At 42.6% G+C, this 25677-nt stretch overlaps 1 protein-coding gene across 3 annotated transcripts; it reads right to left on the bottom strand.

Moving 5' to 3' along the window:
- Positions 1 to 989: 989 nt before the first annotated feature.
- Positions 990 to 23436, bottom strand: nfatc2a (nuclear factor of activated T cells 2a). 3 transcript variants are annotated; one of them, XM_042004380.1, is made up of 10 exons: positions 23196 to 23436; positions 20919 to 21843; positions 20663 to 20831; positions 17415 to 17617; positions 17139 to 17311; positions 14796 to 14936; positions 11545 to 11600; positions 11330 to 11462; positions 10318 to 10995; positions 990 to 2197 (listed from the first exon to the last, which is right to left on the bottom strand). In XM_042004380.1, the coding sequence occupies exons 1-10, from the start codon at positions 23251 to 23253 to the stop codon at positions 2142 to 2144; spliced, it is 2592 nt and encodes an 863-aa protein (XP_041860314.1). In that variant the 5' UTR covers positions 23254 to 23436; the 3' UTR covers positions 990 to 2141. The 3 variants fall into 3 exon arrangements, with proteins under 3 accessions (XP_041860314.1, XP_041860312.1, XP_041860313.1); XM_042004378.1 differs by lacking the exon at positions 23196 to 23436 and adding an exon at positions 22086 to 22412; XM_042004379.1 differs by lacking the exon at positions 23196 to 23436 and adding an exon at positions 22086 to 22412 and having other exon boundaries at positions 10324 to 10995.
- Between the last annotated feature and the right edge of the window lie 2241 nt (positions 23437 to 25677).

The raw sequence follows: 25677 nt of genomic DNA, 5'->3' as shown, positions 1-25677 counted from the left end.
GAATGATCAGTATAAAAATATGATGGAGAAACTGATTACACCAGCCAGACTTGTGACACATTTTTAGCCGATTCTCAGTGTGAAGCTAAAATTAAAAGACTTAAGTTGTGCTGGGGCAAAAAAAAAAAAAAAAAAAAAAGTAGACCCCTGCTGTCACCACGGGACCACACCCAAAAAGAAACTTCGGCACCATAATGTGATTAAATATATAATAGTAGATTATTCACATGACTCAAATATTCTATAAAAGCTAATAACGTTAACTCTTTTTTTGGAAACAGTGCATATTTGGCAGTGTGGCTGTGATTAAGGCAGTGTGTGTTCTCAGTTAGAAAACTATTCTTAACCCTTAAAACTCCACCAAATTTCCGGCACCCTCAAGCCCTATCACTTCTATCACCAGCAGTTTTTCAGGAACGCTAGTGTGTAACTCTCTGGGGTTAATTGTGATGGATGGCTTACCCTTCAGGTGACTTATGGATGTTTTCCAGGCATTTATAACCCGCCCAGGAAATTTACAACCTGCACCCTGCAAATCGTGGTGTTTATTCAGAGACTCTATATTATAAATCTATAATGAATGATCCATGATAACAATATTATTAATCACATTTTCATCATTTAAAAAGGGCAATATCACTATGTTGCTAAGAGACATCTATTTTGACCTGGAAATGATGATAAAGCCACCTCCTTTCAAACTTTCCACCAATCAGAGAGCTTAAATTGATTGTAATGGCCAATCAGGAGCAGCCAAAGATCAACCAGTGAGCAGAAAGTTCTATGTGTGTCTGAAGAGAAGAAAAATAATGCTCCTCTATGGCTGGAATAAAGTCAAGAAGATGTTTTTGATGCACGGTGGTGCAAAGAAACAGCTGAGTTGGAGTTGCTTTTGTGAGGATAGCAGGTAATTAGTAACATAAATACTGGAAATGAGGAAAAACTGTAAATATGTCAATTGTTTCTGTTTTGTTTTTGTTTCAATTCTATATGTAATATTTCTTCTCATGAAAGACTTGAGAGAATGATGTGCAGATGAGAAAAGGCTTGGTCACTGCTGATCTGTGTGTTATTTCTACAAAATTCTGTTAATAATAAATTCTGTTTTCTTGTTTTAGTTGGCCTTTATGCTGCTTTATCTATTGATACATTTATTTTAAATTATGATCAAATTCTGAAAAAAATGGTTTGGAGTTTTAAGGGTTGAAGGGTGTGAGCATGACATGAATTTACAGACAAACCTCCAACTGATGCAGATGCACGATGGGAAAATAACGGGTCTTCATCACCTTTTAAGAAGGGAGGATCAAAGTTGGCTCCAAAGCGTAAATATGTAAATTGTTTTTCTTGTGTGTTTGTTTCAATGACAATATTTTTTCTCCTGAAAACCAAGACTTGAAAGAATGATGTGCAGATGAGAAAAGGCTTGGTCACTGCTGATCTGTGTGTTATTTCTACAAAGTTCTGTTAGTAATAAATTCAGTTGTCTTCTTCTGGTCGCCCTTTATGCCACTTTATCTATTGATACATTCATTTTACATCATTTTAGCCTCATAATCTGACAACTGAGGCTGGAAACATCATGTCTGGATGCTGACTGGGATTAAAAGGGTTGAGCTTCTACTTGCAGTTTAACATTACAGAAAATCAGGTGGACCAGGTGTTTTTTTAAACAGAAAAAAACAAACGGAACAAAAATAGCAATGACAGCTTGGAGTTTTAAGGGTTAATTGAGATGATAAGGTCTCTAGCGTGATGCTCAGTTTCAGAGCATAAAGTTAGCATCAGTTTTTTGGCCAGTCAGTCAATCTAGACTGAGAAATCTGACCAGAAATTTCGCAACGTCACTTCATTGACTGACTGACAGCTTGGATCATTTTCTTCCTCTGAGTGAGAGATAAGATAAGGCACATGTTACAGATGTTTCCCAGTTATTTGTTTGGGAACAAGGTGGTTGTTGGTGTCGGATGTTTCAGGTCCGATTAATCCTTCCTGGATTAAAGCAAACAGCAGCAGGAGCTGACACTTCAATCTGCAAAGAAAACGAGGAAGCAACGCTGACTGACTGTTGGTAGGTGCGTGTCGCCCCCCCGGAAGGCTGCGGAGTGGGGGTGGTGTCACTTCCTCCGTGGGTCAGTCGTCTATGTCTGCCCTCTGGCTTGAACGCCCGTCAGGTCCTTTCGAATGATCTCATTCACTATGAAGCAGAAAAAGAAGAAGACATCCGCCAGCATTACTGTAACATCTTTAAACATATTTAACTTTCAGACAACATGAGAAATAAACAAATTTTACTCCTAAAAACATTGAATAATTCCATTAGAGACATAAAATCTGCATGAATGAGCAGCTTTAGCCTGTGGAGGCAGCGGGTTGAGACATGCTGCTGAGCCACTTACAACATGCACATCACCAAAGGAGGAAGGAGGTTGAAACGGAAACGTTCATGGTGTCATGGTTCTAAAAATAGAAAGACGATATGTAGGGGGAAATAAAACATGCATGAAGGTTTGTTCATCTGGTTTATTGGTTGAGTTATTGCCTTTCAGCAGTAAACTGAGCAGGAAGAGAAAGAACCAGCTGCTACAACTCTTCCCTCTGAAACCGGTTTGCCTGCTCAGGTACTTCTGCACGAAGCACTGGGGAATGGCAGGAATGTGGAGCAGGTCATCTTTCCAGATATTCCAGCTCTGCTGTTTGTTTGGAAGACAGTCTACAAGTCTCTGCTGCCGATGTGCCACTGAGCCTTGGCACCATCTTTAAGGTCCATGTGAAACATCAGATCTTTTTTGTTTCTGCACTTCCTCATGTTGTAACCATGGCAATCAGCAGCAGAAAAGCTGCTATTCACTTTTTACAGGTAAAGAATGGCATTTCTGATTCAGTGTAGCTTTATTTAAACATTGTCAATTCACAGCAAAGGTTAGTCTGATTTATAGTCACTGTGTTCAAAATAATAATGATTAGTTGCACCTGCAAAATAATAATAATAATAATAATAATAATAATAATAATAATAATAATAATAATGCCATGGACAGCATGGTCCTCCTGGTTCTCCAGGATGATGAAGTGTCAGTGACAATGACAGTGATGAAGAATCTGAAATCTAAGGAATATTCTAAGGAATAACTAATCTTTGTCCGTCGGTCCATCAGATCATCTGCAGCCTAACACTGGGAACATTTTCCAAGGCAGGAGCTCTGCTGTCGTCATAGCTGTTTATTTTAGTGTGTAGTGGAATTCCCTCCAACACCTAACGCCTTAAAGAAACTTTCATCTGCCCAGCAATGCCACAGGATTTTTCCTGGGTCTGAGACTGAGCTCAGCGGACCAGCAGGAGCTCTACAGAGTGGGGCTTTACTGATCCTGATGAAGGGTTGGCACCGGGCTCTCAGGGAACAGAAGGCTGTTCAATAGGTGAGCGTCTGGCTCCTGAACTCTGCACCTATTAGACGCCCTGTTTACCCACCAACGGAGGAGGGGACACACACACACACACACACTGAAACACCCTGCACAGTAGCTGACTCAGTTACTGCCTGACGTGAACTGGAATGAGTCTGTTTCCTGTAGAAAGTGTGTGTTTGTGTATGAGTGTGTACAGAATGTTCACTGGTTAAATATAACTAGATAAAATGAGTTTGACTGGGACAGGAGGAGACAGCAGGAGACAGTAGGAGACAGCAGGAGACAGTAGGAGACAGGGGGAGACAGCAGGAGGCAGGAGGAGACAGTAGGAGACAAGAGGAGACAGGAGAAGACAGGATAAGACAGCAGAAGGCAGGAGGAGACAGCAGGAGACAGGAAATAAGAGGAGACAGCATGAGGCAGGAGGAGACAGAAGGAGACAGCAGCAGACAGTATGAGACAGCAGGAGACAGGAGGACACAGCAGGAGACAGCAGGAGACAGGAGGAGACAGCATTAGGCAGGAGGAGACAGCAGGCGACACCCGGAGGCAGGAGGAGACAGGAGGAGAGTAGGAGATAGTAGGACACAGCAGGAGACAGGAGGAGACAGCAGGAAGCAGTAGGAGACAGGAAACGACAGGAGGAGACAGCAGGAGACAGCATGAGGCAGGAGGAGACAGTAGGAGACAGCATGAGGCAGGAGGAGACAGTAGGAGACAGCTGGAGGAAGGAGGAGAACAGGGGGAGAGTAGGACATAGTAGGAGAAAGGAGGAGACAGGAGGAGACAGTAGGAGATAAGAGGAGACAGGAGAAGACAGGAGAAGACAGCATGAGGCAGGAGGAGACAAGAGGAAACAGGAGAAGACAGGAGGAGACAGCAGGAGACAGGAAATAAGAGGAGACAGCATGAGGCAGGAGGAGACAGAAGGAGACAGCAGCATACAGTATGAGACAGCAGGAGACAGGAGGACACAACAGGAGACAGCAGGAGACAGGAGGAGACAGCATTAGGCAGGAGGAGACAGTAGGAGACACCCGGAGGCAGGAGGAGACAGGAGGAGAGTGGGAGATAGTAGGACACAGCAGGAGACAGGAGGAGACAGCAGGAGACAGCAGGAGGCAGGAGGAGACAGCTGGAGGCAGGAGGAGACAGTAGGAGACAACTGGAGGTAGGAGGAGACAGGAGGAGAGTAGGAGATAGTAGGACACAGCAGGAGACAGGAGGAGACAGCAGGAGACAGCAGGAGGCAGCAGGAGGCAGTAGGAGACAGGAAACGACAGGAGGAGACAGCAGGAGACAGCATGAGGCAAGAGGAGACAGCTGGCGGCAGAAGGAGACAGGAGGAGAGTAGGAGACAGCAGGAGACAGCAGGAGGCAGGAGGAGACAGGAGGCGAGTAGGAGATAGTAGGACACAGCAGGAGACAGGAAGAGACAGTAGGAGACAGCAGGAGGCAGTAGGAGACAAGAGGAGACAGGAGAAGACAACAGGAGACAGCAGGAGACGGGAAATAAGAGGAGACAGCATGAGGCAGGAGGAGACAGATGGAGACAGCAGCAGACAGTATGAGACAGCAGGAGACAGCATTAGGCAGGAGGAGACAGCAGGAGACCCCTTGGAGGCAGGAGGAGACAGGAGGAGAGTAGGAGATAGTAGGACACAGCAGGAGACAGGAGGAGACAGCAGGAGTCAGGAGGAGGCAGTAGGAGACACGAGACGACAGGAGGAGACAGAAGGAGACAGCAGAAGACAGGAGGAGGCAGCAGGAGACAGAAGGAGACAGATGGAGGCAGGAGGAGACAGTAGGAGACAGCAGGAGACAACAGAAGACAGGAGGAGACAGCAGGAGACAGGAGGAGACTTTAACTACATTCAGATAACAGAAGGTAGACTGATGTGTAGCAATTATTCCTGCACTTGTGTCCAGATCAGTCCTGGTGTTTGACATATGCTGCTAGTTGACCTCTCTGTCTTGTCCTTTTCACCCTCAACCAGTCCAGACAGATGGTCATGCTTCCTGCTTGTGGTTCTGCTGAAGGTTTTCCTTCCTGGTACTGGTTCTAATGGAGGCAGCTCTGGCAGCTCAGGATGGACGATTGAATCAAATAGAAGAGATTCTCTTCCTCAGACCATCTCTGTAAACCCTACAGATGGTTGTGTGTGAAAATCCCAGCAGATCAGCAGTTTCTGAAATACTCAGACCAACAACCATGTCCACCAAAGTTTCTTCCTCATTCTGATGCTCAGTTTGAACTTCAGCAAGTTGTCTTCACCACGTCTACATGTGCTGAGCTGCTGCCATGTGATGTGATTTTTTTCCAGTCACCTTCTTCGTGTAACAGAGTTTCTCATTATCCACATTTGATATTTTTCATTTAACATTTGATATCAAATCTAGAGAGATTTCTTCCTTCAAAACATCACTGGATCTGTGCTGTCTTCAGCGGCCTAAGCCAAAGTCAGGAGATTTTACAGAATTTAATAAATGAATGTATATTTTCATTGTGTGGAACTTGTTTGATGGGTGGATAAATCACAGGAACTTGTTTAGCACAAGGTAGATCCTTGTCTAGCAGTATCATCTCACTGGGCAGAGGACTCCTCATGGTCCATGTGGATCTGATGTTCTGTGTTTGTCTACAGTGATGATGTGTTCCTGGCGAAGCCTCTGAACTGGGCTGGAAGTGAGCTGAGACTAATGTGTGTCCACTGAGCTGCTGCTGTGTGCTTTATCTTTCCTGCTGGCTGGAACAACTTCACCTGCTCCACTGCCTCCAGGCTTTATTCCACACCCACTAAATCTGCCTTTGGAGGCTTTGCCAGTTTCCTTTTTTTCTGTTTCTGTAGTGTGGCCTGCAGCAAACTATCCCAGACATCCCTGATCCAAAGGAAAGAGGCATCTTTTGTTTGGCTAAACAGATGTAAGGAATCAATGAATTTTAAATAAACTTGGCCTCTTTTAGGAGTTATGGGAACTCATGCGAGGGTTGACGTGTAACCTCAGTGTGGGAGAAATGATGAGAAATTCTAACTTTCTTTTAGCACCTGTTTCTAAAGTTGACACAGTTCAGGCGATATGACAGTTTTCGACCACAACAGTGTGATGACGCCAGGATGTGACATCTCTGTCTGACTACAGACTCTAACACATGTCTGGATGAGCAATGTTGACAGTTTCGCTTTGATGATTGTTGTGGCGGGGATGATAACTACAGTCAGACTGGCCGGGATTTTTCTGACCTTAGTTTTCTCCTCAACCCTTCCCCCGAATAAGTTTTCGACAGAGGGAAGTCCCTTGTTCTTATATTTATTAAGTCGAAATAAGGAAGTGAGTGTGTAAATCATCACCTGCTATTGTAATAAGAAGGAAGGAAGCCATGTTTGTAATGTCTGTAATGCAACATGAGAGGAGACGGATAAATCTTAATACAGAAATATCATCAATGCATGGCTAGAAAATACTCCAACAAGTCAGTGAAACTAAAAGTATTTTCCACAAGATTAATCTTCAAAACTCCACTAGATCTCCTGCTATCGTTTATGTTGTCAACAGATTCTCAGGAACGCTAGTGTGTAACTCTGTAGCTTAAATTGTGATGGATAGCTTACCCTTTAGGTGCTCGAGGGACATTTTCCAGGCATTTATATCCTGTGCAGAAGGTTTACAATCCAGCCACAAATTGTAGTGTTTATTTAGAAACTCTATGGTAAATCCACCATGAGTAATCCATGATAAAATCATTACTTTTCACTTTTTCACCTTAAGAAAAGATCAATATCACTACTAAGTTGCTAAAAGACTTCTATAAATGCAAGGTGCATGGTAACTTTCTTGATACCTATAGATATATTTGTGCAGTAAATAGAAGAGGCCATCCTTTGTATGAAAAACAAAAACAAAAAACGATTAAATCAAAACAAAACAGACACAGAAAGACAATACAGAATGCACAAACACAAACAGTAAGTACTCCTCTGAGGCTTGGACATGAATGAGTGGATAAAAGACCATTAAAAACCATTAAATGCCAGTATAATATAAAAACTTGATCACAATATGTTAGCATAAGACAGATGTACAAAAAAAAACAGTCAAACTTTAATAAATAGAAATCAATCAATCAATAAATAGTGAAATATTAAAAAGTGCCCAAATACTTGTTTAAAACTGAAGCAGCAGCAGAAACAAAGCCGTTTCCGTAGCGTGTGGTCCGTGACCTCAGGATTCTAAGTCCCTATGGAAGTTATAATAAAGCCACTTCCTGTCAAACTTTCCACCAATCAGAGAGCTTAAACTGACTGTAATGTCCAATCAGGAGCAGCCAAAGTTTAACAAAAGAGCTGAAAGTTCTATGTGTGTCTGAAGAGAAGAAAAATAATGCTCCTCTATGGCTGGAATAAAGAAAGATGTTTTTAATCCATGGTGGTGCCAAAAAGCAGCTGAGTTGGAGTTGGTTTTGTGAGGATAGCAGGTAATTAGTAACATAAATAACTGGAAATGAGGAAAAGGTGTAAATATGTCAATTGTTTTGTTTTTGTCTCAATTCTATATGTAATATTTCTTCTCATGAAAGACTTGAGAGAATGATGTGCAGATGAGAAAAGGCTTGGTCACTGCTGATCTGTGTGTTATTTCTACAAAATTCTGTTAGTAATAAATTCTGTTTTCTTGTTTTAGTTGGCCTATATGCTGCTATATCTATTGATACATTTATTTCACATTATGACCAAATTCTGAAAAAATGGTTTGGAGTTTTAAGGGTTGAAGGGTGTGAGCATGACATGAATTTACAGACAAACCGCCAACTGATGCAGATGCATGATGGGAAAATAACGGGCCTTCATCACCTTTTAAGAAGGGAGGATCAAAGTTGGCCCCAGTTTGACCGTTTCTCTGAGTCCTTGTTAATTCAGCAGCTCACAGCCCTGTTAGTGTTTACTGTGGAGGGAAGCCCTGACAGCGCCGTCCAAAAGACACTTTTTTTACGCTTCATTTTTTCCATTAAAATACACACACTCCTTCCCTTTTCCTGCAAACATGCCCTCCACCCTGCTGCTATCTTACAGGGATCGGGGTGGTTTTCTGGAGGACTCCAGCTGCAAAGAGGAATTTCTTGTGCCAGATTGGCAGAGTCTCGTGGTTGGAAAAAAGCTAATCCTCTGGTGGGCTCCCCCACTGAATCAAAAGGCACAAGGCCAAGGAGGAATCCTGGCCAACTATAACAAACAAAGAGGCTTTCCCCAGTTCTCCCAGGCAGCACGTTCCACTGTTTGACAATGGTTGCCATGGAAGTTGTTTTTCACTTCATAACAGTGTCAACACATCCAGGCGTTCAACAGAGTGACACTTTTCTCTCCCTCAAGCCCTGAGAGATGAAAAAAAGGCTCATTTCCTGATGTGGATGGAACAAGATGCTGCTCCATCCTCACCTGGCCTCACCTGACAAGACAAGACAAACTCTCAGCAGCTGTCAGAAAAGTCACTTTATCCCTAAAGATAATACAGCGTGGAGAACCTTTAACTCCAGAGTGAGGAGGAGTTTCATCCTCCTGTCTGCTGGACATTAATTCTGTGTGGGTTATGGGGTTGACAAGGAAAAGTATAAACATATGACTCATAGGCCCCATTATTTCCACCTTGACTGGAACAGAACTGCTCCGATCTGGGATTGTTTTCACAGTTCGCTTGGCTCTGTTCAGACGATACTACGGCGCTCCGACATACTGTAAATATCCTTGAATTGTTCTTTGGTTAATTCATATCAGTGTTGGTGTTTCTTGTTATTCATTTTTTATTCATCTCCTTAATGTTTAAAACTCCAAGAGATTTTTTGCTCTTGTTGGTCCACCTGGTACCCTTTTAATCCCAGTCAGCATTCAGACATGATGTTTTCAGGAATGACTCAGTTGTCAGATTATGTGACTAAAATTATTTGAAATGAATGTATCAATAGATACAGCAGCATAAAGGCCAACCAGAAGAAGAAAACTTAATTTATTACTAACAGAATGTTGTAGAAATAACACACAGATCAACAGTGGCCCAGCCTTTTCTCATCTGCACATCATTTTCTCAAGTCTTGTTTTTTAGGAGAAAATACACTAAGTTTGGGGTCACTTCCCTATTGAATCCCATGGCAAAGTGACCCCAAACTTTTGAACGGTAGTGTATATTAGAATTAAAACAAACACACAACAGAAACTATTTACATATTTACACTTTTTCCTCATTTCCAGATATTTATGTTACTATTTACCTGCTATTCTCACTAAACCATCTCACCAACTCAGCTGTTTCTTTGCACCACCGTGCAGTAAAAACTTCTTCTTGGCTTTATTCCAGCCATAGAGGAGCATTATTTTTCTTCTTTTCAGACAGACATAGAACTTTCTACTCACTGGTTGATCTTTGACTGCTGCTGATTGGATATTATCATCAATTTAAGCTCTCTGATTGGTGGAAAGTTTGACAGGAAGTGGCTTTATCATCATACCCAGTTCAAAATAGATGTCTCTTAGCAACATAGTAGTGATATTGATCTTTTTTTTTATCATGAAAAAAAAGTTACAGTGTTATCATTGATCCCTTGTTGTGGATTTACCATATACCACATACTGTATATAAAGACTACATATTATGGCTGGATTTTAAACCTCCTGGATGGGATAAAATGCCTGGAAAACCTCTGTAGATCACCTAAGGGGTAAGTTATCCATCACAATTTACCTCACAGAGTTACACACCACCGTTCCTGAGAAACAGCTGAGTGATGATATAAGTGGTAGCGCTTGGAGGCGCTGGAAATCTTGTGGCATATTAAGGGTTAACCCCCGCCCCCACACACATCAATTTTCTTAGCTGCTAACAGCCCCATTCACACATAGAATAAAAACATGAACTTACACTCACCATCATCTAGGTAGGCCTGGTCCAAGTTCTCTTCCTTCACCGTAACCCTCCTCTGTCCGTCTCCAGGAGCCTCCATCTGACCGATCCCAGATGGGGCCCGGACCTTCTGCTGCTCTTTCTGACCGTACGGCTGCTGCTGAATCACCGTGGGACCGTGCTGAGCCTCTGGAGGCGTCGGAGCTTGTTCATGGTATCCGTCGCAATAGATGATCTGCTGGCTATCAAGCTGAGGAGGAGAAGGGAGGATGGGAGTATCTCCTGGCCGGAGCAGGTGGTGGCTGGTGGGAGAGAATTGGATGATGGGCGGGTGTTGGCCTGAACTAAGTGGACCTGCAGACTGACCCGGTGAACCTGTGTGGACCAGGACTGAGCAGTGGGGGTCAGGCATAATCCCTCCCGTTTGCCAAACACCAGAGCTGCTATTCATACTCTTCCCCCCACGGGAGTAGATGATAGCCGGGCTCTGCTGTGGGAAACGTGTGTCTTGGCTTGGAAGGCTGGAGCTGAGACGCTGACAGGAAGCCATGCTGGAGACCAGATCGTTGTCCGGGTGAAGGACACCACGTGGAGTGTGGTAGTACGGGTGAGGCGATAACCCCAGAATCTGAGGCATGGCGAAGCCCATATGGTCTGCTTCGTACTCATCTTCAGGCTCCGTCTTTATGGATGGAGCTGGAGGAAAATCAGATGATATGAAAGGAAATTTCCTTTAGAGTGACAGAAGATGAGTGTGAACAACAGGGATGGAGCTAGAGGGGTGTCAAGAGTGGTGCTGAATCCCAGGGGCCACCTCTCACTTTGTACATGAATATATAAGAATGAAGAGAAAGGGAGATATTTCTGACTTTATTAAGAGGAAGGACATAGTTCACGCCGAGGCAGACCTCAGTCTCAGTATCAGCAGCACGACAGCGCCCAAGCAACCCACAAGGATAAAAGTGTTGCATAACATGTATAAAAGTCTAGCTCCACCACTGCAGATCAGTGAGTCTGAGTCGAGTCTTACATGCCAGAGGAGTGAAGGTGAAATGCTGAGGCTGGCTGCGCTTTCGCTTGCCGTTGATGACGTAGAAGTTCACTTTGAGAGGATGGCAAACAGATGTGTCCCGGTACGGCGGCACCTCCACAAACAGCAAACTCTGGAAAAACACAAACTCATCATCACAGCTGCTGCAGATGTGACTCACAAATATAAAGAACAGTTGGATGAAGAGAACATACAGGCTGACTCTTGTCTTTATCAACGGTTGCTTCCATCTCCCAGATCTGCTGCCCATCTAGAAAGAAGCAAAGACAAGAAAGTGGAAACCATAGTTCCTTGAAACAGCGTGTTATTAGCACAGCAACGTTTGTGAGGATGCTTGTATGAAAAGTTCGAAACAGTGGTAGTCCTCAGGATTAAAATATGGAAAATGGTGAATCCAACCCAATTCCTATTCTTCCTGTGGGTAATCTTTTTGTTTTTTCCATTTCACCTAATCAAAAGCAGATCAGCTCAGAGCTTGCAGCAGCAGAAGCAGCAGCAGCATGTTTCTGTAGAGAAAAGTCTTAAACCACTTCCTGCCACAGCAGCAAACACACTTAAAGAAAAAGGTTTATCCCATACACTCATACATCTGCTCCTGGATTCAGTCCTGAATGGCTGTTCATGCCAGCTCGGATGTGATGACAACTGCAACTTTATGTCACGTCTTGTAGCAACAAAAGTTTAATAATTTTGGCCATTTTAAATGTAATAAAGCCAATAACATAATAAATTAGTAGTAATGTAATCATACCTATTTTTGATGTGCAAACTGCACAAAAACTGCAAAATAAATAGTGTATATGTGAGAATTGCATTTTTTTCTCTACTATTACATTATGTTTTTTTTTTTTTTTATGCTAGGCCAATTAACCAACCAGCAGCATTATAACTTCTTACATTGGTGGCTTAAAAATGTTACATTATTTGCAAGTTATTACATTATTGGTTGCCAGACGTCTCACTTCATCAGATCCCATTGTTCACATGTGACTACAGACGGCACATGCCCAAACATCAGGGACATGTGCAGCATGTGCAGCAGTGTTACTGTCAATGGGAAACCCTTTGCTACAAACACATGGCTGAAATGAGTCAGCAGGAGGAAGGGGGATTCCACACACACTGCCAAATTCTCTTGATTTTCATTTTCTCCACCTCTGCTTTTTCTTTTCACTCTGCTTTCTTGGCGTTTCTAACTGTTTGCATTTTGTTGCAGCTCTTCTCTCAGGGATACCCCCTCTCTTCTCCCTGTGGAGAATGGAGGTGAAAAAGGTGGAGCGATGGGGCTGGGAAAGAGCCTGAGCAGCTTGGCCATTTTTACTTCGGTCCAACTCCCCTCATTCAGAGGAATTTCGCAGAGCTCTGAGTCACATAGCAACTCTCCAAAATCCCTATACTGCTTTTTTCACTTTTTACTTTTTCCATCTTCCTCTTGCTATCCATCACTCTGACTTTGAAGAGTTTACACAGCGACAGGGAATCCCAGAGGAAAAAATAAATTAAAAAAGCAGCCGTGAAAAGCCGGTCCAAGTTGGACTTCAGGCAGACGGAGAACTGCCAGCATTTAAGAAGACAAACACTCACAAACACTCAAACGCACCAAGTCCCAACAGGCAAGACAACATGCACATCTGACCGTTGCCACGGTTACACCTCTGACTCAGCTGGTAAAAGTCAGATTAATAGAGAAAAACTTACCTTTTTATCATCTACTAAGATGCTCCCTGTGCTGCCCAGAATTAATTTAATTTATTAAGATCCCCATTAGCGACTGAAACATCAGTTGCTTCTCTTCCTGGGATTTCCTCTACATTACATTACAAGTTTAATTATTTATATATTTTTTTTTATATAAAATTCACACCCACACACAAACAGGACATATAATACAACAGCCCAATGTAATAAAAAATAGCAAAATAACAAAAAGGCCAAAAAAGAAAAAGACTGCTCCTCATTTATACTCATTCTCTAAACAATAGCTCTCTGATACAAATCATAAGATATCATTCAATATTATTCACCCTCTGTCTGTATCATGTCTATTGTGTGAACAAAAAGCATTTTAATTTCTTTTGAAAACCTTTTCTATTACCTTCCAATAACAGAAATCCTGGCAATCCATTCCATGCAAACGTGGCCCGATAAAAAACTGCTCGCTGAAACTGATTTCTTCAGCGTTCCACTGGTGTGTCTTGTGTAATAATTATGTTAATGAGCAAAAAAATAACAGTTTTCTGTAAATAATTTCAGGAAATTTTGTTACTATTATATTATGGATAAATAATAATAAAAGATATTTCAATCTGTATTTTACAGTTAACCATGCCAAGGTGTTGTGCATTGTGGTTGTATTAGTTCTGTACGGACAACTCAAAACAATCCGTTCCACTTTATTCTGTGTGACTTGTAATTTGTGTAATTATTTTTATTAGTACTTGACCAAAAAACGGATCCATAATCTAAATTAAATAATACTAATGATTGAGCTAATCACTTGGTCAACCACTGGGGAATTTATTTCTTGCAAAGTCTGATTATTCTCATACTACCCATTTTTGCAATATATTATTTATTTGACTGTTTGACAGTGTGCTATCCACAAATACACCCAATAAGTTAGCTTCTTCTACTTGTTGAATCACGTTTTGTCCTATAGTTAAATGCATTACTGGTGACGCCTTAAGGAAATATTTTGACCCAACTACCATACATTTTGTTTTACCTGCATTGATGACTAATTTATTATCAGTAATCCTTTTTTTGACTAAGTTCAACTCCATCTGTAAGATAATATTACGCTGATCTATATTTTCTGCTGATAAATATAATGTTGTGTCATCTGCATACATTGCCATGGTTGCGTGTTTAATTACACATGGAAAATCATTTGTAAAAAACTGAAAATAAAAGAGGGCCTAAACAACTGCCCTGGGGCACCCACACTTCATCTCTTCAACCTCAGAATGGCTACCATTAAAGTAGACTGTGTACTAAGATAGCTTTCAATCCATTTAACAGCAGATAGTTCAAATCTATATCAAACTAACTATTTTGGTCACACTTAGGTCTAAGAACACTGCACCTACCAAGTTCCTTTTATCATTTTTCCAATGATCAACTTAGATTACAACATGGGTGTCAACAAATGTGCATGACAGGCTTTTCATCTGACACACACACACAATAATCACACAATAAAAGGTCCCTTTGAGTGATAAGACATCATGAAAGTCAGTGAGGAAGAAAAGGGCAAAAGGAAGTCAGGCTGTATTATCATCCCCCATTTCATGCAAATAAGTCAGGAGGCTCCATCTGAACAACCGAGCTCATAAAAAGAAGTGGGACAAGCAGGAACCAGTAGACATGTTACTGTGACTCCATGTTGTGTTCACATCAGGTCACACAGATGTATGTTTTTATTAGATGATTCAGAGGGACTCACCCTGAGTTTTCTCCAGAAAAATCACTTTTGAATCAGAGCTGAAGTTCTGCCCAGTGAGGATCATCTGCTGTCCACCCAGAACGGAGCAACTGTCCATGTCCTGCTTCTCCACCATGGGAAGCTCATGAGCTGAGCGCTGGGCTGCAGGAACACAGAGAGAAAGAGGGGGGTCAACACCAACCACCTTTCTACTACACTCACTTCATCCTTTGTGACTTTCATTTTGTACATTAAGATTTTATAGTCCCACTTCAGCAGGTATTAATCCCTGAAAAGTGTAATTCTTCCCATAAAATAATTAAAATAAAAAAATAAAAATTGCAGGCATACAGCAGGTTACACCCTGAACAGGTCGCCAGTCCATCACTGGGCCAACGCAGAGAGACAAACAACCATTCACACACACTCCTAGGGAGAATTTAGAGTGACCAATAAACCTAACATGCATGTCTTTGGAAGGTGGGAGGATGCTAGAGAACCCGGAGAGAACCCACGCATACCCACGGAGAACATGCAAAATCCACACAGAAAGGCCACTGTTCAGACCTCCCCCCTGCCAAGGCTCAAACCAACGACCTTCTTGCTGTGAGACCACAGTGCTAACCACCATGCCTCTGTGCAAGCTTTCTCTCTCTCTACATACACACACACACACACACACACACATATATATTTGTATATATATATATATATATATATAGTTTCTAGAATACCCACTTGTCTCATCAAACCATCTGATCCACATCGGATGGACTTCCTCATTTTTCAAATACACCTATTCATCATCATCAATGTTTACAGCGCTACTTTGGCCTATGCTGCTCCAACAGATTTTCCATTGCTATGTTTTCCACCCCTGCTGCCTCAGCTTTAGTTAGGTTAAAGCCTCAGAGATGCCATCTTCCACAGGTACATTACTATTATGGATGGACACACCGTGATGAAGCATCACTTTCACTGTCGCTAGATGACCAATCGTTATCTTCTGGAGGCAAATATTCCCCTCCAGAAAGCGTTTGGATAAGTTGTGTGTTTTCTCTGTAATCCCCTCTGTTTCACCAACTATGAGCACTGTATATTACACACCATATGTGTAATCCTCACACATATGGTGCCTTTAAAATGCAATTTCCTCATAAACTTTGAACTGCCCCCTGACTTCATTTTTCATTTCTGACTTCACAGTTGAATTGGAGCTCTACAATAAAAGGAGGAAAACTCCAATATAGATAAAGATATAATTACAAAAAGATTTTACTTCTTACATATGAGAGAAATATTTTAAAAAAAATCAGGTGTAAATTTAGTAAGTCATTTATTAAATCATGAGACGCTGTTAAAAATAATCTGTGCATCAATAAAAGAATAATCCTCACATATATATTTAAATGACGGTTGAGAAACACTGATTTCTCAGAACTACACATCACAGTTGTGACATGAGAACGTAAAAAGAGATGCTTCAATATAAACTCATTTAAAGGAAAAAGAAAAAAAAGTCAGATGGAGTATGATCAAATAAATATAACACATGAAACCTGAGATGTAAACATTTTTCTCAAAGAAATTCAGTCAAATTTTGTGAAAATCCTTAAGCATCAATTTGCAAATGAAAATCTGTTTCTGGATGAGCTGGCTGAGGACAAACAAAGAAATATATCAGTGATTCAGCTGAAACTGTCTACAGGAAGTGAATGTACTGAAAGACAACACGTGACCTTTAAACTGGTTTGTTCCAGATGATTAAAAGTCTAACAGAGGGCTAGTTTCCTCCAACCAGCAGGCTTGCCAGCTGTCCCATTCAACATCTCATGTATTGTTTCACCCTTTAGGTGATAGGAGAGCAGATTAGAAACATTTCTAATGTGACCTTCTACTCACTGTCATGACTTTTTTCAACAACAGCAGCATATTGCAGGCAGCCAGTGTCTCAGTTAATCAGGGTGTTGATCAAGGCTAGATAAAAAGCATCCTTGTTTGAGCTGCGATTACATCTGGTGGTTTAATAACACTGTGTACACAGGCACTGATGTTCCCAACACAGACTTTACTGCTGTGCTTATACAAACAGGTACACAGACACAGAGACATGCTGTCCCACCTACTGGACAGAAGCCCTGGCTGCACAAAGAGGTCTTTCTGTGCAGCTCTGTGGACTATCAGCATTCATTTGAATGTTTCTTCCTTTTTTACTATGTTTATGTTGTATAACGTTTTGGTAACTGTTGACAAGCAGCTTGACCGCAACAGGAAGCACAAAGGAGAATTAATAAAGCTTTTTTTTTTAAATAATAATTTTTTAAGAAGAGCTGAAAAAGAAGAGAAAATGTGTTTGCTGCTTACAGCACTCGATGGGATGCGAGGCCGCCTGGAGAGAGACATGCTGTCCTCCAGGCTGAGGTATGTGCACGCGAAACACAAGACGAACTCGGGTGTTTTTCCGGCCAACATCTGTTTCACCCTTCCTCAGCTCAATATCAGCATTTCTGAGCTTCAGAATCCCGGCACAGTCGATTCTGTTAAAAGAAGAAAAAATCTAAAATATTTGAGCAAACTGGGAATAGAAGGTTTAAGTAAAAAAAGAAAAAAATGTCGGGAAAATTATCCTTGACATCTCACATTGCTTTCATGTTGTTCTTTGGCTCCAGTGGGATCTCCAGGACTTTGGTGCCATTCATAATCTTCTCAAAGCTGGTGGTGGTGACGGTCTTGCCAGTGATTCTGTGGACTTGATAAAAAGCGTGAGGCTTGAGGATTCGCTCGTCTGCCGTTCCGATGAAAATCTGCAGGCCGAGCGGCTCCTTGCCTCTGTAGCCATGTAGCTGCAGACAAACATAAAAACCACCACATTTTCAATTGTGATGACAAAAAGGGCATAAAAACATAAAATAAATTAATAAAAGCTTTATATCTGTGGTTAGGTTTGAAGTTGTTAAATGTATGTGGTAAAAGTAAAAAGAATAAAAAAGTTTTTATTACATTTTATTACACTTTTATTACACGAGGCCATTTTGAGGCCTAAAGGCAAAATTTGTAACTTTGTTTTTAAAGTGCTTCAAGGGTTAATTAAGCAACTTCTTCTGTGAAGTGATGAAACAGACACAAAGTTAAAATGTTAAACTTCCTGTGTTTATTCCTGCTCTGTATTTCCGGTTATTTTTGCTGTGCAGACAAACCCTACAGCCGTGCACTTGTTGCCTGACTGGATGAGGCATTCAGCAGGAATCCTCTACTGAAAATAGGCAGTAACAGAGTTGTTTTAGCGTCCTGCAGCTGAAATGAAAAGTAACTTGTGGGTGAAACTGAAAGAAAATATACCAACATGTCACTTTTACCCTGAAAGCACCTCCTCCAGAAACCACAAAACATCAACTTGTATCTACATGCTGTTTTTGTGCAAAACTGTAAAGTGAGAAACCTTTATCACAGAACTCGACCACAGACTGGATTTTAAATGTCACTTGCAGAACCTTGCCTTTCACTGTAGATGCACTCCAAAACCTTTTTTTTTTTATTTACATGGAGGTTTTAGAGCAACATCTGCTCCATCCAGACAAAGTCTCTTTCAGGGAAGACCTTGTAGATTTCAGCAAGACGATGCTGAACCACATCCTGCATCCATCACAGCAGCATGGCTTCACAGGAGAAGAGTCCGGCTGCTGAACTGGCCTGCCTACAGTCCAGACCTTTCACCAATACTAAACATCTGGAGCATCATGAACAAGATCCAGATACCAAGGTCCAGGACTGTAAAGCAGCTAGAATCCTGCATCAGACCAGAATGGGACAACATTCCTCTCCTAAAACTCCAGCAATGGTCTCCTCACTTCCCAGATGTTTACAGACAGCTGTTAGAAGAGGAGATGCTACACAATGCTAAACATCACACTGGAACTACTTTTTAAAGACATGTTGCTGCCATCAGATTCAAAATGAGCGAAAATTTTTCATGAAATGGTAAAATATCTCAGTTTCAACATCTTATATGTTGTTTCTATTTTGTTAAGAATAAAATATTCTATAATTGATAAGATTTGGAAATCACTGAATTCTGTTTTTATTTACATTTTCCAGAAAGACCAAATATTTTAGAAATTGGGGTTGAATAGAAAGCCAGTCTCTGTGGATAATTGTCAGACATGAAAGCAGCTGCTCAGTGTAAGCAGAAACCATGGCAACATGAATGAGCACGCATCATCTGCCATATCCAGGTAGATGATACACAGCATGAGACGCTGAGCAGGCCGTGTGAGCAGCCGGGCCGTCGTCATGGTAGCGAGGAGCAGTGAGTCATGACTCAGAGCTGTAGGAAAAGTAAAGTGGAGGACATGAGGCTCAGAGAGCAAGAGAGAGAGAAGGAGAGAGCAGGAGCGAGTGGAGTGATGGAGAGATGAAGGCCTGACCGTCTGATTGGCCCACAGAACTGACCTCAGGGCGAGGCCTTCAGGAATGTTCAGAAAATGGAAAAGGAGCAAGAGAACCCTAATTTCCACAAAGTCCTTACTGTCACCACCAAAAACAGCACTGAAATGTTGCCACGGTAACATAAAGAAAGGGAAGCTGAACTGTTCAAGGACTCCACAGTCAGCTGGAACTGGGTCACAGTGAAGGACAAGGAGTAAACTTTCTTTTTTTTTTTTTTTTAATCCAGAGGAATTCTTTGTCTTTTTTTTTTTGTTTTTGTTTGTTTGATTGTTTGTTTTCACACATGCCTCAAAAGTGTTCTAGTATGCCAGGTCAGCTTCCTCAAACAAGAGCTGCACAGTCAGCCGAGTGGTGTGGAAGAGGAACTCAGCTCTGTGTGAGTGTGGTTACAACTAACAGAAAACTCTGAGCCTGTTCTGCTTCCTGACCTTAAATGAGCCGAGTGGGTGGTTGGGGGGATGTACAGGTTTTGATGTGTCTTCTATCTGCGGTTATGAAGTCCACAATTGTCTCTTTTAGAAAGCAAGAACTAACATCATGAGAGAAACTCTAACCCTAACCCTGAAAACTGGGTCAGGTAGAATCAACCCTCTGATTCTGGTTGTGATGAACTCTTAAAGCTCTGAGATATTTTTTGCTATTCAGCTCTTTTAATCCCAGTTAACATCCAGACATTATTTTTCAGCCTCAGTTGTCAGATTATGAGGCTAAAATTATGTCAAATTAAGAAAACAGAATTTATTACTAACAGAACTTTGTAGAAATAACACACAGATCAACAGTGACCAAGCCTTTTCTCATCTGCACATCATTCTCTCAAGATTTGGCTTTCAGGAGAAAAAATATTGGCATTGAAACAAACACACAACAGAAACTGTTTACATATTTACACATTTTCTTCATTTCCAGTTATTTATGCTACTATTTACCTGCTATCCTCACAAAACCAACCACAACCCAGCTGCTTTTTTTATATTTTTTGTGCCACTGTGCATCAAACACATCGTGGCTTTATTCCAGCCAGCGAGAAGCATTAGTTTTCTTCTTTTCAGACACACAAAGAACTTTCTACTCACTTGTTGATCTTTGGCTGCTGTTGATTGGACATTGTCATCAATTTAAGCTCTCTGATTGGTGGAAAGTTTGACAGGAAGTAGCTTCATCATAACTTCCATCAGGAATCAGAATCACAAGGTCAAGGTTCTTCTGTATTATGTGAACTTATTGTGATCAGGTTTTTATATTACATTGGCATTTTAATGGGTTTTGATGGTATTTTGTCTTTTTATGGTCTGGAAACCTGTAGATCACCTAAAGGGTAAGATATCCATCAAAATTTACTCCACAGAGGAACACAACTGTTCCTGAAAACTGCTGATGACAGAATTTAAAGTACTCAGGGGCTCCGGAGATTTTTAAGGGTTATCAAAGGTTAGATGTACCTGTACAACTGGATGGCCTCCAGTGGGGGCTTTGACAGCGCCCCTGCTTCCCTCGGTTTCATAGTGAGCTCTGTGGTGCGGTTTGGGCTGCACCTCTACGCTGAGCTCATACTGGTCAGTGCGACTGGGAATGGGCCATTCCAGGGGGGGGAGTGATGCCACGGGGATGCTACGAAATATGAAGGACAAAGAAAAATCATATAATCATGAACATCATGAAAGTGATAGTTATCAGTAAAGTTCTCACCAACTTTACCTGCAGATGCTGGAGACCAGCGGTTTGGGCCAGATCGGGGGGATGACAAAGAAAGGTTCTGCAGCATGTTTGGGTTTCATGTCCTGGTCACAGGACACCAAGTAGTTCCCATCTCTGTGGTTATCTGGGTACAGAGTGTAAATTTGGTTGGATGTCTTGACTAATTTGGTCGGCACCAGGCCCGGCTGACTGGTTACGAACCCGTTCGTGCCATCGGTAAGGCTGCTGTGTGTGTATTGGGCTCCTACGTTGGGGTCCTCGCGGCCGCTGCTTGGGGAGGGACTGCGGGAGCGGTGCCTTGGGATTAACCCTGGATTCCTGTACATTTCGTAGGTGCGTTTCCCCTGTGGGGAGGTTGAGCGGGAGCCAGGTCTGGGGGAGGGCGAGCGGGGGCCTAGGCAGCTGTCCTCAGTTAGACTGGTTCGAGGGGAAGTGCCAGGGGAGGTGCGCGGGGAGCCAGTGTGGATGTTCTGCAGACGGGGGCAGAGGTCTCCGGGATTCTGGCCACCGCTGGGGGACACGCAGGGGGATGCCCAGGGGGAGTAACTCTCCGAGTGCCAACTGGTGGAGGAGTTGCTGCTGGCTGGACTCAAGCACTGTGGCTCACGGTAGGACAGGTTTTCATGACCCGGGACAGTGAGGGTGGGTCTCGGGCTGATGTTCAGGTGCTGGTTCTGAAGGGATTCCCTGCCGTGACAATAGTGCTCACGGGAGGGGGTGATCTCGATTCGAGGGCTCAGGGCTAGACCTGCAGGCCGGGCACTGTCCAGATAGGTTCTGGCCTCTTGGTTCTCATACCCAGACAGAACCTCTGTGCTGTAGGAGGGGCTGCAGGACTTGATTCTGTAAGGGGAGGTTTGACCCAGAGGGAAAGCCTGCTCAGATTCAGGACTTAGGACTTTGTTAGATGGGAGGTTGGAGTCATCTAAAAGGGAAGGAGAGAGAAGAAGATGTTAACTATAGAACACACATCACAGTCTTTATGGACCGATTTTATATTTCTGCTGAGTTGCTGCAAAGATAAATGAAGGCTTCATCTATCACATGACTTCATATCAGAACTTCCATCTAGAATCTTGTCTAACTTCCTGTTAACAGTCCGCTCATATTTTAGCGACCCAAAGAGGAACAGGGTCAACTAAGGCGGCCAAACGGAACCGGACCAACCTCGATCTCCCGCAGCAAACCGCCCGTCTGGCGTCTCATATTCAAACAAGTACTCAAACTCCAGGTCGTCATCAGGACACCCGGTTCGGCCGAACTCCTCCTCCAGCTCCTTCTGGTCGTAAAAGGAGCTCATCTCTGCGTGAAATATCCTCCGAGCTGCAGACAGACGAACCGACAGGAGAACAGGATCCGCGCAGCTGATGAGAGTTTGGGGAACCTGTTCTTGTGTGAGCTCGCGCATCGGTGAGCTGCACGCAGGTGAAGCGCACAAGTTTCCTGTTTCACTTCTCCGCGGTTATTTTCAGAGAGAGAAAGGCGGGTCCATTTAAAACTGAACACAGAATCTGTCTGAGCTGGATCACGCCCCCCACCCACCGCCACCACACCCACACTGATGCATCCAACAACACAGAAAAAAACTGAAAACTGGAAATCATCAGAAGCTCCGAAGTTGTGCTCCGTCAGCGGCCTGCTGCTGCCCCCGGGTGTCCGACGGGCCGCAGTGACGCCGCGAGGAGCTGCTGCTCACACATCGGACTGCCTTCAGTCAGGTCCGAACACCAAAGACAGAAAAACAACTTTTATCTTCTGATCACGCACACACACGCACACACACACACACACACACACACTGTTTTCTGTGGATTTCCCGTCACGCGGGCTGTTGCTGGTGCAGACACGCAGAATCTCCTCGGGGTATCCACAGATTTACGCACGACGTAATTCGCACACTCCCAGCGGTATGTGCGCTGTCAGCAAACACGGGACCAGCTGGGAGTCTGAATGTTAATCACAGTAAAAGTAAAAACAGCTTGATGGATCAGTCAGAAAAATACAAACCAGAAGCTCTTCGTGCTAAAGATTAGTATGCCTATAGATTCATCCAAGATTGTTTTTAACTTAGGAGTTCTGACAGACTTTAGAACGTCTGGAGCTCCACGCGTGAGACCGTGCCACGAAACACCGTTTCTACATGAACACACACACACACGTACACACACTTAACTGTCATTCCCATCATCCTATAGCCTCGCACGTGGAGGTTAACACTACTGAAATTCAAAAATCAAATGTTTTGATTACCAGATCATCACAACACTTCAGCAGTACCTTGATCCATCGATCTCATCGTGTGGTACTGAGTCAGCCTCCAAGTCTCTCTGAACATCTGGAGAAAGAAATACCAGTGGGGAAAAAGCACAAAAAAAGCTCAAAAAACCTCGCCTCTAACAACCATAGCAGAGAAATAAGTCTTCGGTTAAAAATAATGAAAGCAGGCGGAAAAGAAAAATTCTGTCCAGTTCTGTTCACAAACATGCGTCTAGCAGCGGTTCTGCTGTGAAGTCCGTCTCTCTCGAGCTCTAAAAGGAATAGTTGAGCATCCAGAGCGGCTTCCTTCCCCGCTCTGGGTGTTTATAATGCTCCAGCGCTGTAAAATAACGGGATTCCCTCAGTGTTTCCTCCTGTTTGTGCGCCTTTGCCATGGAAACCTGGAGCGGGTCCATGTCGGAGACTCAGGGCTTTCCTGCAAAGCCCCACACTCAGGAATCCATGACGTCTCCAGTTCCTGCGCCAAGGCATTTCTGCGGCTTCTTTCAGACAGAAGCACACAAGAACTTCATTGTAGGAGTGAAGAAATGACTGGAGGACAGGCGGAGAGAGAACTCTGATTGTAGCATTCAACAAATGAAATATAAGTTCAGTTGGTAATTCACAATAAAATCCGATTTTATTTATTCGGATAGATGTAAAGGGCTGATTCGGAAGGAAGAAAAATGAGCATTCCTTTGTTTCTTTAGAGAGAAGAACGAACTTTTCCATTACAACATGGAAATGTAGTCTGCAGCATCTTCTGCTACTGGCTGGAAACAAGACACAGTTTGACCAAAGTAATGTTCACATTCAGTACAACTTATATAACCTAGAAACACAGAAAGTATTGGTATTTTGGACTTAAAACACACACACACACACAACATACTTATACTAAAGTTTGTTTGCTGTGGAAGAAGAGTATCTGAGCTCAGAGAAGTCTGAGAAAAGAGTTGAGAACAAATAATTGAGTGTCTGTGTACAATTAATGAAGAAGCAGGGGAATAAGTTCTGCTCAGAAATCTCTGAACAAATCATGTCAACCTGCTGCAGGTCTGGCTGCTGTGCATTGCTACTCTTTGTGTTGAAACAGAACCAAGTTAATGTTGACTACAACAGCACAGTCAGGAAGCTGGGATCCAAAAGTGTATGAAGTTTATTTCAAATGAACAAATTCCCATTTTCACTGGGAGGGGAAGCTAAGCTGAGATGAACTGTTTCAGTGCCAAGAACTGGCTGATCTGGATCAACTACTAATGTTACACAGAGACATACAACCCCACTTCCAAAACAGTTGGGACTCTGTGTAAAATATAAATACAAACAGAATTCAATTATATTTTTATTCCCAATAGAACATAAACAACATATGAAACGTTGAAACTGAAACATTTTACCATTTCATGCTTTCATGATGCTCCAGATGTTGTGTGTTGGTGAAAGGTCTGGACTGCAGGCAGGCCAGTTCAGCAGCCGGACTCTTCTCCTGTGAAGCCATGCTGTTGTGATGGATGCAGGATGTGGTTCATTATCGTCTTGCTGAAATCTGCAAGGCCTTCCTGAAAGAGACGTTGTCTGGATGGAGCAGATGTTGCTCTAAAACCTCCATGTACTTTTCAGCATTAATGGAGCTTCACAGATGTGGAAGCTGCCCAAGTCATAGGCACTAATGCAGCCCCATCCCATCAGAGATGCAGCTTTTCACCTGTCCACTGATAACAAGCTGGATGCTCCCTCTCCTCTTCAGTCTGCAGGACTTCATGAGTTTTGGTCCAGAGAAGACAAGAATTTTTCTGGATCCTGTTTACATATGTCTTCTACTTTGCATGATGGAGCTTTAACCTGCATTTGTGGGTTTCAGGGTGAACTGTGTTCACAGACAGTGGTTTCTGGAAGTCTTCCTGAGTCTATGCAATGATTTCCAGTAGAGAATCATGTCTGGTTTTAATGCAGTCCTGCCCGAGGACCGCAAGATCACCAGCATCTAGCCTTGTCCCATGCACACAGAGATTCCTCCTGATTCTCTGAAACTTTTGATGATATTATACACTGTAGATGGCAGGCTCTTCTAAGTCTTCAAATTTTACATTGACAAACGTTTATCTTAAATTGTTCCACAATTTTTCATACGCAGTTTGTCTCAGATTGGTGAACCTCTGTCCATCTTTACATCTGAGAGACTCTGCCTCCTTTATATCCAGTCATGTTACTGACCTGATGCTAATTAACATAATTAGTTCTCAAATGCTCCTCAGGTTGTTCATGATTTGTACCAATTACTTTTCCAGCATTGTGTTGCTCCTGTTCCAACTTTTTTACAGATGTGTTGCTGCCATCAGATTCTAAATGAGCTCATATTCTCTATGAAATGATAAAATGTCTCATTTTCACATGTTGTTTATGTTCTATTGAGAATAAAAATATGAATTGATGAGGTTTGGAAATCATTGTATTCTGGTTTCATTTACATTTTACACAGAGACCTAATCATTGGGGGAAT

This window comes from Melanotaenia boesemani, chromosome 13, assembly GCF_017639745.1.
Source record: "Melanotaenia boesemani isolate fMelBoe1 chromosome 13, fMelBoe1.pri, whole genome shotgun sequence".
Classification (NCBI taxonomy): domain Eukaryota; kingdom Metazoa; phylum Chordata; class Actinopteri; order Atheriniformes; family Melanotaeniidae; genus Melanotaenia; species Melanotaenia boesemani.
The sequence above is the reverse complement of the archived record's forward strand: the minus strand, read 5'-3'. Positions and strand labels throughout refer to the sequence as shown.

What these genes read in the sequence shown, in the direction of transcription:
- nfatc2a (XM_042004378.1), bottom strand. Translation starts at nt 22,326, where the DNA reads ATGCGCGAGCTCACACAAGAACAGGTTCCCCAAACTCTCATCAGCTGC. An exon ending in TTTTCTGGAGAAAACTCAGG is followed by an intron (nt 11,601 to 14,795) that starts GTGAGTCCCTCT and finishes GCTTCTTTCTAG; the next exon opens with ATGGGCAGCAGATCTGGGAG. An exon ending in CTACCTAGATGATGGTGAGT is followed by an intron (nt 2,198 to 10,317) that starts GTAAGTTCATGT and finishes TCTGCTTCATAG; the next exon opens with TGAATGAGATCATTCGAAAG.